Source organism: Apis laboriosa, unplaced genomic scaffold (genome assembly GCF_014066325.1).
Source record: "Apis laboriosa isolate Shangri-la unplaced genomic scaffold, ASM1406632v1 scaffold13_cov153, whole genome shotgun sequence".
Classification (NCBI taxonomy): Eukaryota; Metazoa; Arthropoda; class Insecta; order Hymenoptera; family Apidae; genus Apis; species Apis laboriosa.
Window position 1 is genome coordinate 2,817,182 of NW_025221370.1, and position 15,097 is coordinate 2,832,278.

Consider the following 15,097-nt stretch of genomic DNA (forward strand, 5'->3'; position numbering starts at 1 on the left):
AAATATTTATGCATTAAATTTAATAATAATTTCTTATTTTTTTGAAGTGAAATAAAGATAAAATTATTAATTGGGATTAAAAATTCACAATCTTTTTCTCACGATATTTTTTTTCTTATATTCCTTTTTTTACATTAATGAATATTTAAAAATAGAAATATTTCAAATTTTTTAAAGAATTTTCTAGAAATTAATTCATCGAATATGAATCGTTGATTAATAAAACATTAATAAAAATCGAAAATGTTTATTTTCAGATCATGAATAATATATGAAGTGCAAGTTTCTTTACGTTATATTCATCGATACGTGTTAATATATCCTCACACGCTAAGAAACATAAATGTTACGGTCTATTGCTGCTCACGATAACCACGTGGAATTCTAGAATTTATTTATTCTCCTAGATCACGATTCCAAAACATCGAAAATAAATTTAATCCCGTGATACCGTGATTTATTCATTTCCATTCTTTTCTTTTTTAAATAAATCTTCGCTTTTTATAATCTATCTATTCATTCTTAATCAAACTCAAACTCGGAAGAAAAATGACAAAAAAAATTTTGTTTCGAAGAATAATAAAATCCTTTATGTTAATCAAAAAATGCGAATCGCCTCTATCCAAGATATCTGTCCGCCTTTGAATCGGCGCGAATATCGTATAAAGAACATCGTAATGTATTCACGTTCGATGTAAAACATGAATGAGCTACGTTACATTCCTGGAAAACCGGTATACGATATCATCTAAGCTAACAGAACTCAATTAATTTTACTATCGATTATTTATGCAACCATCGTTCCCTATGAGTTAACATCGCGCATGTAAAAATGTCTCACTTGAAGAATTTTTTTTAAAAATCGAACCACGAAACTCGTTACTATCCCATACGGAATTATTGCGCTTATTATGCATCGGCGAGTTTAGCCATAGCAGGTGCTCACTATCTTTCCTTTCGCATTTCCTGTATTATATATACTTACGTACGTATAGTTTACCTTTCTCACGTGGTAACGAGTTGCCTCGTGCAGGATGTCGCCTCCTCTCTTTTTCCTCTTAAAATATCCTCAGTCAGAATTGCAAGATTTGCGAGAAACGGAAAAAAAAAAAAAAAAAAAAAAAAAAAAGGAAACTTAACCAAATCGAGAATTCGAGAAACTTTATGAAACGAAATACAGAATCTACTATTTACTTATTCCAACTCGAAAAAAGAAATAAATCGGATAAAATTTTCGAGTTTATGATTCTATTCCATCAGAGAAAGAAAATATTTCAGAAACTTTACAACAATAATATTTCTTCTAAAATTGATATATCTCTAAATTATAAGGACATAAAGAAATCCAATATTTCTGGAAAAAAATTTCTACATTACGTTTTGAAAAACAAAGGTTTATTAGTATCGATCGTCATTCGACTCAGCTGGAAATCGATGAACACGGTGGAAAGGCGCGAAATAATATTGTTTCCTCGGTGTTCGCGTAAAACATAAGACGTGTCACGAAAACGTGCGTGGTGTGACGCACACGTCGAACTTACGGATCATCGGCGGAAAAGTTTAACAGGCCGTCATTGTTGCGTGGCCAACGGCAAACCCATTATTACCTGTGCCACGCAGCTCACCGGATGCATACTGAATAAAGAACACAATAAATATATACACGTGCCGGCTTTATGCGTATTCGAGGTATACATTCGTTAGGCGATGCGTGCACGTTTCGCGTATCGTCATTCTCTTTCAGCATATAGGTACGCGAACGTTAAACTCGTCAGTTCCACGAAACGACCACCGCCTTTCGTACAGAAACAATGTCGTTTCGTTCATGATTCCGCGAAACAAATTCTTGAATTTTGTTAAAATAAGTGTAGAAGGATCGATGTGGACAAGGATAGATCGAAATTTAATAATGGAAATATTAATTTTTTGTTTCGTTTCTAATTGAAAAATTTTTAAATAATATATCGTCGATCCACTTACCAGCCATACATGATTCGTATTCGAAACTGAATTTCCAGATACTCGTAATCCAAATGCGATCACGTACGTCACATGTTTAACACTCGTCAATGAAAACACTTTGATCACATATAAATAAAATAATTATCTTGCTTTTTAACGATTGTATTAATTTTTATCTCTCTTCTTCTTCTTCTTCTTCTTCTTCTTCTTCTTTTTCTCACTTTTTTTTAACAAGACACTGTTTCTTAAATATAAAAATTTCACACGAACGAGACGAATAATTCTTTTTCACTATTTTCAAATAATTTTGATATACAAATTTTTTTTCTTCGTACGGTAATAAAAAAATATTGCATACAATTTTATTACTGTTTTATTAACACAAGAATGTTCGAGGATTAAAAAAAAAAATTAATTTTCAAACTATATATTCAAGTTATATATTTTTTAAGTTATATATTTTCGGATCGATTGTTCAAACGATTTTGCTACATTTGGTACAAAAACGTCGATGAAGACGAGGATGAAAATCGCGGAAGATACACAGATCCGTTTTAAATAAAGTTATCGCGAATCGAACGAGTTGTTGTAACTTTCTCATGCGGGCATTGATATCACTATCGAACATGTTCGTCGCGGCATCAATGTCACCGTATATTCTGCCAAACGACAAATGAAACGCTATGAATACGTAATTTTTTTTACGATAAAATCTGATAATTGAATATTAAAATCATTTATATTTTAAGATCAATATTTGGAGATAAATCAAAATCATCGAAATTCCGAATAAATTTAAAACGTAAATTTAACGTAACGTTTTGAACCTATGAATAAAAATCTATTTGAATTAAATTTAACAACGATAAAGAATATAAATAAAAGTTTCGAAAAATTATATATATATATATATATATATATCGATTAAATTTACAATTTTCATTTGAATTGAGACAAAATATTACGAATAATTACACGTAATCGCGAATTACACGATTGAAAAAACTACTTCCAACAAATAATTACGTAAATATATCAGTCACGAGCATCTATTTTATTTTCCTTCCGTCGCGCTATTTAAATCTTCGAATCGAAGAAAATTTATGCGAAATCAACGTTTTTTTTTCCTTTTTTTTTTTAAACAAAAATTTCCACCATTCCAAAACTTATTGCGGACACTAAAGAACAGGGCAGAGAAAGCGGCTTGCCCCAACATTCAAATCAATCGAACATTCGAATAATAAAATGATCCGATCGAAAACACGCATGATCGCTCTCGATCAACCATTACATTTCATCGTTGTTCCATCACGCAATTACACTCTCCCCGTGCGTTACAGTATTTACAACGACAACCGTTATCAAACCGTTTCTGCTCGAGACAGAATCACCGGTAAACAAGACGAATCGCGCAAAAACCAGCTCATACCGTTTCGCCCGACGATGATTCGAATCCGATACCCGCACGAAACATTTAAATCGATCGAGATGACGGAACGGGCGTGAAAGCGACAGCAACCTATCCGAATAAACGGTTGCACCGAGACTGATCCATGGATCGAGGAACGGTGCAGGATCGAGGATCCGGAGGATCCCCCACCACCGGCCGGGGACTCCCTTCCCCGCCTTTCGATCCCCCGCTCATTTCCAACCGCCACGAACGCTTTCCTTTTTCTCTTGGCCCTTAAACCCTCTTTTTCTCTTCGTACAACGATTTCTCTCGGGAGAGTACGCCTTCGAGACGCTACGGTGCCCGCAATAAATGCAAACCGATCCGCTCGTACTTCTCGCTCCTGCCATCGTGATTTTGCGTCGTTGCTTACGATCGGCTTCCTTCTTCGCGAGATTTTCAGACTTTCGGGATCAAGACTTCCTATCCTTGAGCAATGAGGAACGTTGGATAAGATGATTCCCATCCGTATTGTTTTCCCCTCTTTTTTGAGAAAAAAAAAAAAAAAATATATATATATATATATATATGAGCACGAAATTTTTCTCTATTCTGTATGTATTTCGAACATGCATATTTTTCAAAGGTAATTTTATTAACGAAAATATGATGATTCCGATGTGATTTTAATATCTTTATATTCGAACAACAGTGTATAATATATACGTGGACTTATTACCGATTTTCTTCATTTTTAACGAGTTTGTTCCGTTTTATTTATAAATTTTTCAAAGTTTTCAAATTGAAAAATTGAGAATCGTTTAATCGAGAATTCCCATTCGTCTCGTTTTTCCTCGATATAGTTTTTCTTTTTTTTTTTTTTTCTTTAAATTTGCCAATGTCCTAATTATTTTTTATCTGTTCCGTTTTTTTTAAACATATTTTTAAAAAATGAATATCGAATGAAATATATAAAAAATATGTTTGAAAAAAATGAGCATAGCAGAAATATCTATAAGAAATGTTTAGAATAAAGGTTAAACGGAAAATGTAAAATATAATTTTAACGTTTATTCAGATATTTGGTAAAAATTTCGAAATTCTAGTATTCAATTATCAAAATTATCAAACGAAATACAAACCAAAGATGTATTCTTTTTGCATTAAGGTATTTTTGCATATTACAGTTTCTCATTTTTTATTTTGAATAACAAATTTTCTTACATACATTTTTCGTAACTTTTATTAATTAATTATTCATTGATTTAATTATTTTAATAATTAATTTTTTGTTTTATTATTTATTTAATTTGTATTATTCTTTTCTTCCTTTTTAAACAATTTCATGAAATTAATATTATTAATCGTTATTAGAAAATATAAACACTTCTAATTCTTAAAAAAAAAAAAAGATAATAAAATAAAAGAAGAAAAAAATTATTTGAATAAAATACAATTAAAATGCATTAAAAATTAAAAATAAAATTCTTATAAAAATATGAAAAAAAAATAATGTCCGATATTAACGAGATCATAAATTTTTTCCGTAACGATGATTCACAAGAGCAAAAACAGCGCGACAGAGAATTACGTGAGCGTCATAAAAAATCGAGAGATAAGTATGAAAATATGAAATATAAGCAATTATGGAAAATGAGATTAGCAAAACATATAATTAATGACTTGAAAAATTACGGACCAGCTAATTTAATTCACGTAAACGCATTAAGTTCTCTTACAAAGAGACCCATCCGAATATGGAAATCAATGAATAATTTGTATCGAATAATAAATGATCAAACGAATGAAAGTTCAAATGAGAATTTTATCGATATCGAATACCATGAACAATCATTAAATTCTGTAGGACATTGGACATTATTGAACAATAAAGATCCTATTAATGTCGAACTTGATCTAAACGCGTGTCTATTCGCAGTCATCGCTGCTCAAATTGGAAAAAGCACTAATGATCTAAGAAATAACATAATTGATTTTTTAACTAATAATATCAAACAATTGATCGATCAAATCGATGAATTTATATCCTTAGATAATAACAATGAAAAATTATTAATGATTGGTGGTGCTCGATATATTGGCACATCACCTAAAGCAGCAGGTATCATACTTGATAAATCGCAAAATGTATTTAGTCATACATGTAAGGCTTATGGACATCCCAGAGGTCATGCATCCAATGCAGCTGCTACGGGACCGTGCGATAGCGTAGAAAATTATTCGCGAACAACGAATTCAATGAAATCTGGTTTTTTAAACAAATCTGATCAAAATAATGTTGCCCATCTCGCTTTAAGTCATGAAGTGGCGCAACAAGCGATGCGAGAATTGAATAATGGAGCAACATCCATGACAGTAACACTTTCACGACGAGATCTGCAGAAAAATCATCGTGCATTACCAAAAATGAGGGAATATTATAATGGTGAACCATATTCCGAAGAATTAGATATTATCCAAGTTACGTTAGTATTGCGACATCATCAAGATAAATATAATGATCCAAATGCAGATGTTTTTGTACATACATGTTTTCCAAGAAGTTCTTAAATTTCTTATATGTGCCATTACAAATTATTCTTATGATATAGTGGAGCAAAATTTGGAAGTAATATTAAATAAAAAAATACAAAATTGTTGAAAAATTTCTTATTTAGTAATATTTATTAATTATGCTAATGTTTAACGAACACTATTTTATAAAAAGAAAAGAAAATTTAATTAAAATAATTTTTAGAAAAATACAAAAATAATAAGTTAATCAATTTCATGAATACACCAAGTCCATATCAATGTTCTTAAACTATTTTTTGCTATCTCAATTTCATCATCATTTTTTAAAAAATCTACCTTAGTTACATATTCACAACCGAAACGTAACATATCGTCACATTCCTCTATATTATCCAATAATTTTTTAGAGAATTCAAGAATTTCTAATATACATTCTTTAGTAACAATTATTTTTATATGCTTTAAGAGAATTAATTTTTGTAAAATATCAATATATAATATAAAAGTCTTAATTTTAATATCTTTAACTAAATATGACTTTAAACATAATGCAATATTTAAAAGCATTAATTTGTAATGGATAACATCTCCTTTTATATTCAATATAGTATTAAGAAGTTTGTTCATTATTTTTACTATAAGTTCGATGTGTTGCACTTCATATTTGTGTAAATTTTTAACAACTTCTAATAACCAAGGAAGTAATCCATAACATTCTATAAAAAGTATTGAAGCTTTTGTAATTTTTAATGTAACGTTAATAATCTCCAAGATAAGTTTCTAAAATAAAAAATAAGTTAAATCAATTTAATAAAAGAAATTTTTTTTAATTTTTAAATCTTACCTTCGTATCTGAATCTGAAAGACTAGAAATATAAAAATTTAAAAGTATCTTAAATAAAACACATTTAAAAGCGATTTCCAGTTCAGTTTCTGTTTTCATACTATCGCGAATATTTTCCAAAATCCAACATCTGTGTACTTTATATTGCATATCGGAACTGTGAAAAAGTTGTAATAATTCAGGTATTGTATTTATATTTAATGCTGGTTTAGCTACCAAAAATATTTGTAAAGTTGAATAAAGTGGATGCAATGGTTGTGTAGTTATCAAAGATGTTCTTGCTAAAAATGTAGAAATTAAACAATTTAAACGTATAGTATTAAGTTCCGATTGCAATGATATAATACCATAACGCAATGCATCTATTAATCGCATCCATAATAATTTGGTTTTTGAACTGAAAATGAAAAAAAATATAAAATTATATCATATGTATTACAATATGTATTAAATTATTATTAATTAATATAATATAAAATACTTAGAAGTTTCCAAATGGGTATAATATCTAGAAATAATAGTATAAGCTATCATTCGAACATCAGAATGTTTACTACTACATGCAGCAAATATCAATGCTAGTGCTCCACTTTGAGCAACTTTATGACATAATACAATATTATTTTCTGATAATAAAAAATATAATAATGGCAAATAAAATGCTGGATCATATACATCATCTTTTTTGTATAATTCATTATTCTATAAAAAATAAATAAATCAATATTATATTGATATATAATGAAAAATAATCACATATTCATATTTAATGAAAATATTTAATCATATACTTAAAAATACTCACATTTAATTATTATGGTTTTAATTATATTAACTATTTATATTAATTATATAATTTATATAAATTTTTAAACATTTTTAGGATTTAAATGAAGTTACCTTCAAAGCTCTATCTATAGGATATTTCTTTATAGTATTGTTTACTATATCCTCCTCAAATAAACTTAAAACTTGAATAATAGACGGTTCCCTCCATAAAGAAGTATATGTATCATTTTTCACACTGTAATATGTTGCAGCCATATTTCCCCATACATATGGCTGATATTCACAAATATTAATATTATTACTTTCATAATATTGCAAAATCTGTATAAAATAAATTTATACATTAATATTTTTTTTTAAAAATTAATATAAATTTTCTGTTTATAATTCTTACAAGTAAAATGAATTGATCAGCTTCACTTAAAGTAGCATTATATGCTGCTAAATAAACAGGTACATGGGTCGATATCATAACTATTTTATTTTTTTGCATAAGAATCCATAACAACTCTACTAAATCTCCTAAAAATAAATAAATAAAAGAAATAAATAAATAAATAATTGTATGTAACAATTATATTATCATTATTATATACCTAATTATTAATATCTTACTTTTAATATCTGAAGAATCCAACATAATATTAATAAATTCTGAATGAGAAGTTGCCATTTCAAACAAAATTTTAACATGTTCATCATCACTGTTATTTTTATATGCAATATTACATAAAGTACTTAATGTTTTTAATATTTTCACTGATTTTTTATTATTTTTTATTTCTTTTAGACCAAATTTTAAAGAAAATCGTATAAATTGTGACCATGAATGATTATTATTTAATGCTTCAAATCTAAAATCTTTTCTTTTATCTTTTAAATGTTTAACAGCATCATTTAATACTTCACAAAGAATTTGAAGTTTTTGAATATTTTTAGATTCTTTTTTTAAAGTTATAGTAATTATATGAAGAAAAATTTGTATCAAATTCATGATCAATTTTTCATTCTCCAATTCTAAGATAGCAGATTTATTATATATACTTTGGAGAATTTGTATATATTGTACAGATATCATATCTAATTTATCACCAATTTGTAAAATAATATTACATATATCGTGACATGTTTTAAAAGAAAATGTAGTTTTAATTAAATAACAAATTGCAATAACATTTTCTTCTATCCAAGATTTTGTATCTTTTGGATTACACAAATAAGATATTATTTCAATTTCATAATGTTTTCTCAAATTTTGTAAAAAATCTAAATCCCATTTAAAATTTAAATTACTTGCAACTATAGGTAATACAATATTACCTCTTTCTATATTTTTAGATTTTGTTATATATTCCACAAAAATGGGTATAAACTTTATATTTTTTTTAATAAGAAGTGAAATTAAATTTACAGTTGTATTTGTGATTGTTGTTGATAACAATGATGTAAAAATATCTGCAATATAATTCACTCATGAATGTAATAAAATATAATAATAAAAAAATTAATATAATGATATCTCGTTTAATACAGTTAATGAATCTCTATAAAATGTTAAATAAAAATATTAATTGAATATAAAAATATATATAAAATATATATCAATCATACTTACTTTTCAAAATTAATTATAATTTATAAATTATTTATTTTTCAAAATTTTATATATATTTATTAAAATATATATTTCTACTTAACTATTCATATAAAATTGAAAGAAAACAAAACATAAAAAATTATAAATATTTTCATTGTATAAATAAAATTAATGTGATTTAAAATTTTAAAATCTAAATTTAAATTGTAATTCTTCAAGTAATAAAAAATAATTAAAAAATTATTTATTCATATAACAATTTATTATAAAAATATTGCTTTGCATTAATTGAATCACATTAAATAAAAAATGTTGCAATTTATAAACTCGAAATATTAAATAAAACTGTGTTAAACGAGAGTTGCTTATTATAATAAAATAATATAATATTATAAAATATTATAATTTATGAAAATAACTTACTAATATCAATGCCACCAATATTAAACGAAAAATTTAAAAAATATCCATATAATGCTATTTCCCATATTTCAGAATTCATAATTAAATTTGATTTTAAAAATAATAAATGCAAACATAAGTCTTTAACAAATTCTGCATTCAACTCAAAAAATATATTTCGTTCGGATTTCATTTCGTTGCTATTAATTATTTGTAAGAGTTTCGGAACTATATATCCATATATTGATAAATTTTTATCATTTGAAATAAATATAATATTCTCTAATTTTATTAATTTCTTTAATAAACAAACAATATCTTTTGATGTCAATTGTAATATCTCTAACAAAGTAATAATCATATCAATATTATTTATTTTTTCATTTTTTTCTTTTTTGTCTATCATTTTATATAGTTGTCTTAGTAATTTATTTTTGAAATGAAAAAATAAATTTTTTATATTATATTCTTTAAACAAAGCAATTATTACATTACAAATATCAATAAGCATAAGAGTCATCATAGTTTTTAAAACGTTTTTTTGATAAAATGGAGAAAAATAATATAAAATAATAGGATGAGTAAAAATTGATTTTGCACATTCATCTAAAATAATATAACTATTTGAACTATTCTTTGCAATATGTAATAGTGATATTAAAAATATCTTATAATTATTACATTGCACTTTCGTTAAAACACCTCTTTTAGTAAGTTGAATTAAATAAAATATAGTCATTTTAAACGAATATATAATTTCATATGTTGATAAAGAATGATGAATTATTATATTCTCCTCATTATATTGAAAAGTAATCACATTGTTGCCATTAAATATTTTATTTATTTGTAATTCAGTATCATTTAAAAATACTGAATTTAGTTTATATATTAAAGTCATAGAGGGAATATCTTCAAGATAAACAGGTTTATTGTTTTCTAACCAACTTAATAAATATTCTTTTACTGGTAATTTTTTAATATCTTTAGCTAAATGTATTAAACATTGAGGTATTACTTGATAATGCAACGTATGTACTAAAATATAAGACAAATAAGATAAAATTGAAGGATGTGACTCTTCCTTAGTCTTATGTAACATGCAACATAAAAGAGGTGATATTGATGTAAAATGTTGCATACGTAAAATATTATTTTCAAAATTATCGTAAATAACAGATTTATTCATTAATTCTGCAAAAAATAAAGAAAAAATGATATGATTGCATTTAATATATTAATATATTGAACTAAAAAATTAAATTTTACCATCAAATATATTTTGAAATCTATCAATATGAACTGTTCCTTGATCAAAAATTTCTTCAGTTTTAATTATTTCATTTACATATTTTTCAATATCATTAACCGCTTCTTTTATAATACGAATAAACCATTTTATTACTTTCTTTCTATCATCTAAATTTATAAAACCATTAATCCAAATATTCAAATGATCATTACATTCTTCAAACATTCCTGTATTGTTTAATAAAGATCGGATTGTTGCTTTTATATTCAATGCAGTTGAAGATACTTCTTCATTTAAAATAGATATTAAGAATGATAATACATCATTAAATAATTTCTGGAAAGAATAAAATATTCTTATAAATAATAAAAAAATAAATATTTTATTTATATTATAAATATAAAAAAACTTATAATCAATGATTTATAAATTATTTTACATACTTTATGCGGAAAAAACTCATAAGGATATAATATGACTAAAAAATGAATAGCTTTTACTTTTATAATATTGAATTCAATGACATTTATATCTTCCAATTTATTCAATATATTTAAAAATGTATCACATTGCATATTAGATATTATGTCTAATAATTTTGGACATATTTCATTATACATATGTAATAAATTTAAAATAGCTGTCAAATGTTCATATCTATTTGGTTCTATAATGTTTTCTTTGTTGTTATTTTCAACTAAATTTGATATGAAAGTAGAATTCCATACATTAAATATCATATTTAAATTTGGTATATTCTGAAAAATATATATATATTATTTAATATTGTATAATTGTTATTTTTATGTTTAATGTTAATAAAATTGATTCAGAAAACAAGTATTAACATTTAATTTATGTTTTTTAGAATTACATATACCTTCATTATGAACTCTGTTAAAAAATTTTTAAATGTACAAAAATCATCATTGTTTTTGTAAACTTTTTTTAAAATTGATAAATATTTTTGTATCTGATTAAATATAGTAGTAAGTGTAAGTATTGCCTCATGTCGTATTATTATATTAGAATGAGACAAAGCTGGTACAATTGCTTGTTTCAAAATTACTACTGGTATAGTTAAAGATATTATTGCATTAGCTAATTGTAATACATTTAATTCTAATGAACATATCTTTTTACAAGTGTTTATATCCATTGACTGTATCATCTGTAATAACATTGAAATTTAAATAAATCATATTAAAATTTAGAAAATAATATTAAAAGAATATTATATAATATATGAAAAAGAATATTATATAAAATATAATATATAATAATATATAAATAATATATATATATATATAATATATATAAATAATATATAAATAATATATAAAGAATAAAAATTTAAATTACTTACTTCTCTTATAAATTTTATTGTTGCAATCCATTTCAATGATACTCTGGGTTCAATATATGGTTCCAAAAAAACAAATTGAGATTTAATTAAATCTGGACATGCTGCCATTATTTTAATAACTAAATTTGATGGTTTTTCATATTCCCAAGGTCGATCTAAACTTTGAAGTACTATATTCACCATATTATTATGTTTAATATGTGAAGTACCAAGCATATAATCATGAAAAATAATGCCATATCGATGTGATGTTAACAATATAATTAAAAAATCATGCACGACTTCAATAACTATCTAAATAAAAATATGTTTTATTAATATTTATATTATTTATTACTTAATATTAATATTAAATATAAATATATATTGATATATTGATATATTAATTATTAGTATATTATATTATTTATTAGTATATTATATTTTTATATTATATTATATTGTTAGTATATCTTATTAGTATATCTTATATTGATATATTAATTATTAGTATATAATTAATTATTAATATTTTTAATTAAAAAATTTTAATAATAAATACCTCTTTTTCTTCAAGATATTGTGTTTCTGGCATAAAACTTTGAGTTTTAAATTTTGGGTGATTATTTGGACCTTTCCAATTATAAAGACATATAAGATTTTGAATAATTGATGTTGAAAATAATTGTAACTTCATAGTTTTGTTAATATTTGGATTATGAAGAATATAAGTTTTAAGAGTACTTAAAATTAAAATAACAATATCTTTAGAATCATATATTAAATCAGAAAATATACTAGAAAACAAATCACGTTTATCCAAGAGAAGTCTGATAATTGGTACATTTCCTTCTATTAAAAAAGCCATAATAAAATGAATGAAATAATTTCTTATATTATGATTATCTGTAGGTTTTCTATGTTGTACAAGAAACTTAATAACTTCTAATGGTAAAGACAAATGAATAAGCAATTCACGTGATAGATTTAAATCTAATGAAACTATTGCAGCAAGTAATTGTAAAATTATTTTTTGTTGCTTTGCATTACTTTGTATTGATAACATTGAATGAATTATTGATAAATTTGAATTAATCAAATGACGACATGCCTCTTTTGCACTAGATTGATATTGTGGATATTGTCCTAATATTCTAAAGATAAACAAAAATTAACATAAATATTAAACATATAATTATGCAATATTTTAATAAGTATAAACTTTGAATTATAATTATAAAACATTTACTTTATTATTAATATCCTTATTGCAGAAAACACAATTATAGCAGTATTCATTTCTTTTTTATCTGCTGTATTTAATAATTTTAATATATCAAAAATATTGCCACCTGCATTTAAATATTCTGCAGCCAAATCTTTTTCTTTGTTTTCATTACAGATTTTTATAAATTCTCTTAATATATCTAAGTCATTTGTAGAATTGAAACTTTCTTTAAAAAATTTTCCATCCAAATATTTTATTACTTTATTTGTATCCATTTTACATTTTTTATTTTTTTCACCTTTTTTATTAGTTTTCACATCTATAAAGAAAAACAGCCAACATATATAAATAATTATATATATATATATATATATATATATATATATATAATATATATAATATACTATATATATATAAATAATTATACATAACATAAAAAAATATATGCAACAGATAAAAATATATCTAATAAATTTAAAATATTCATTTTGTATATTACCTTGAACTTCTTGTAGTGATTCATTATCAAATTCTTTTGTATAATTCTCATGAGATATATTATCTAACATTGAATTTATAGTATTTCTTTTCTTTTGTTTTGTATTTATGTTAGTTTCACAAAATAATTTTCTTTTGAGCATGTTTTTATTATTGTACTTATCAATTTATATTTATATTTTATTTTTTATATTTTATATATTTTAATATTAATTATATTCAAAACTTATATCTGAAATTACAAATTTTAAATAAAATTTATTAAATATTTCAAGAATTTCACTTGAAAATAAAAGTAATTAAATCCGTTTCAAAAATTGTTCTAAAAATTATATAATAATATAAAATTCTTAATAATATAAATAATATAAAATTCATAATTAAAAATTTATAATAATATAAAATTCTTCTTTCTAATTCTAATTTTTAATTTAATACTAATTCTCATATAACATAGTAAATATACATAATTATAACATAAAAAATATTATTTCATATACGAAATATAAAAAAAAAAATTATACCAGTTTTTTTTCTTAATATTAGTTTCGATATTATTATTATATTATTTTATATTTTATATTATATTTTTTATATTTTTCATTGTATATCAAATAAATATTATATTGTATACAATATAATGAATTTATAACCTATACTAAGCAGAGAACCACATGCACTTTTCACTTGTATATATTAAACAATAATCATTAACCATGTATTAGCTACCAATTATCACCGATTATTTCCGATTAAATATAACCGCTAAAATTAATATTCATGGTCATAATTAAATGATGAATAGCGTTTAAATTATAAATATTCTATGATCAGTTTCAATTCTAATGTTTCATATAATCCAATTAATACAAACAGAAGACAATTTTTTATGTATGCCATTTGTTATTTAAATTTTAAATTAATATTAATTTTCAATTTTTATTTAATGCAAAACAACTTTTTATTATTAAAAGTTTAAATGTATATAAAAATAGAATATAGAGATTATTTATAAAGTTTACATATATCATTTATATTTTTATAAAAATTCAATTTATTATATCAAAGTATTTATATCATATTAAATATAATACATTTTATACAATTTGAATATCTTTAATAATAATATTGCTTTTACATGTATAATTGTTTTATACTGTACAAATATTAAATTGCAATATTAAATAAAAATATACATATATTTTTATAAAAAAACGAATATAAATATACATATATTTTAGTAATAATATTTTGT

At 23.5% G+C, this 15,097-nt stretch overlaps 3 protein-coding genes across 3 annotated transcripts in view; 1 reads left to right on the forward strand and 2 right to left on the reverse strand.

The window, feature by feature from the left end:
- The window catches only part of LOC122720968 (ankyrin repeat domain-containing protein 6), a 123,363-nt gene extending 121,163 nt beyond the window's left edge, over positions 1–2,200 (reverse strand). Inside the window, exon 1 of the mRNA XM_043948126.1 lies at positions 1,981–2,200. The gene's annotated coding sequence lies outside the window, so the exon portion shown is untranslated. The remainder of the gene's footprint in view (positions 1–1,980) is intronic.
- Positions 2,201–4,864: 2,664 nt separating this feature from the next.
- Positions 4,865–5,923, forward strand: LOC122721017. The gene has a single exon (XM_043948198.1). The coding sequence runs from the start codon at positions 4,865–4,867 to the stop codon at positions 5,921–5,923; it is 1,059 nt and encodes a 352-aa protein (XP_043804133.1).
- A 104-nt stretch (positions 5,924–6,027) lies between these two features.
- Positions 6,028–14,778, reverse strand: LOC122720987 (nucleolar pre-ribosomal-associated protein 1-like). Its single transcript, XM_043948152.1, has 15 exons — positions 14,496–14,778; positions 13,844–14,074; positions 13,366–13,663; positions 12,679–13,270; positions 12,138–12,431; positions 11,652–11,942; positions 11,215–11,529; positions 10,789–11,107; positions 9,541–10,713; positions 8,136–8,975; positions 7,915–8,042; positions 7,632–7,841; positions 7,213–7,433; positions 6,732–7,128; positions 6,028–6,667 (listed from the first exon to the last, which is right to left on the reverse strand). Exons 2-15 carry the CDS (start codon positions 13,983–13,985, stop codon positions 6,131–6,133), a joined length of 5,757 nt encoding a protein of 1,918 aa, XP_043804087.1. The 5' UTR covers positions 13,986–14,074; positions 14,496–14,778; the 3' UTR covers positions 6,028–6,130.
- Positions 14,779–15,097: the final 319 nt, after the last annotated feature.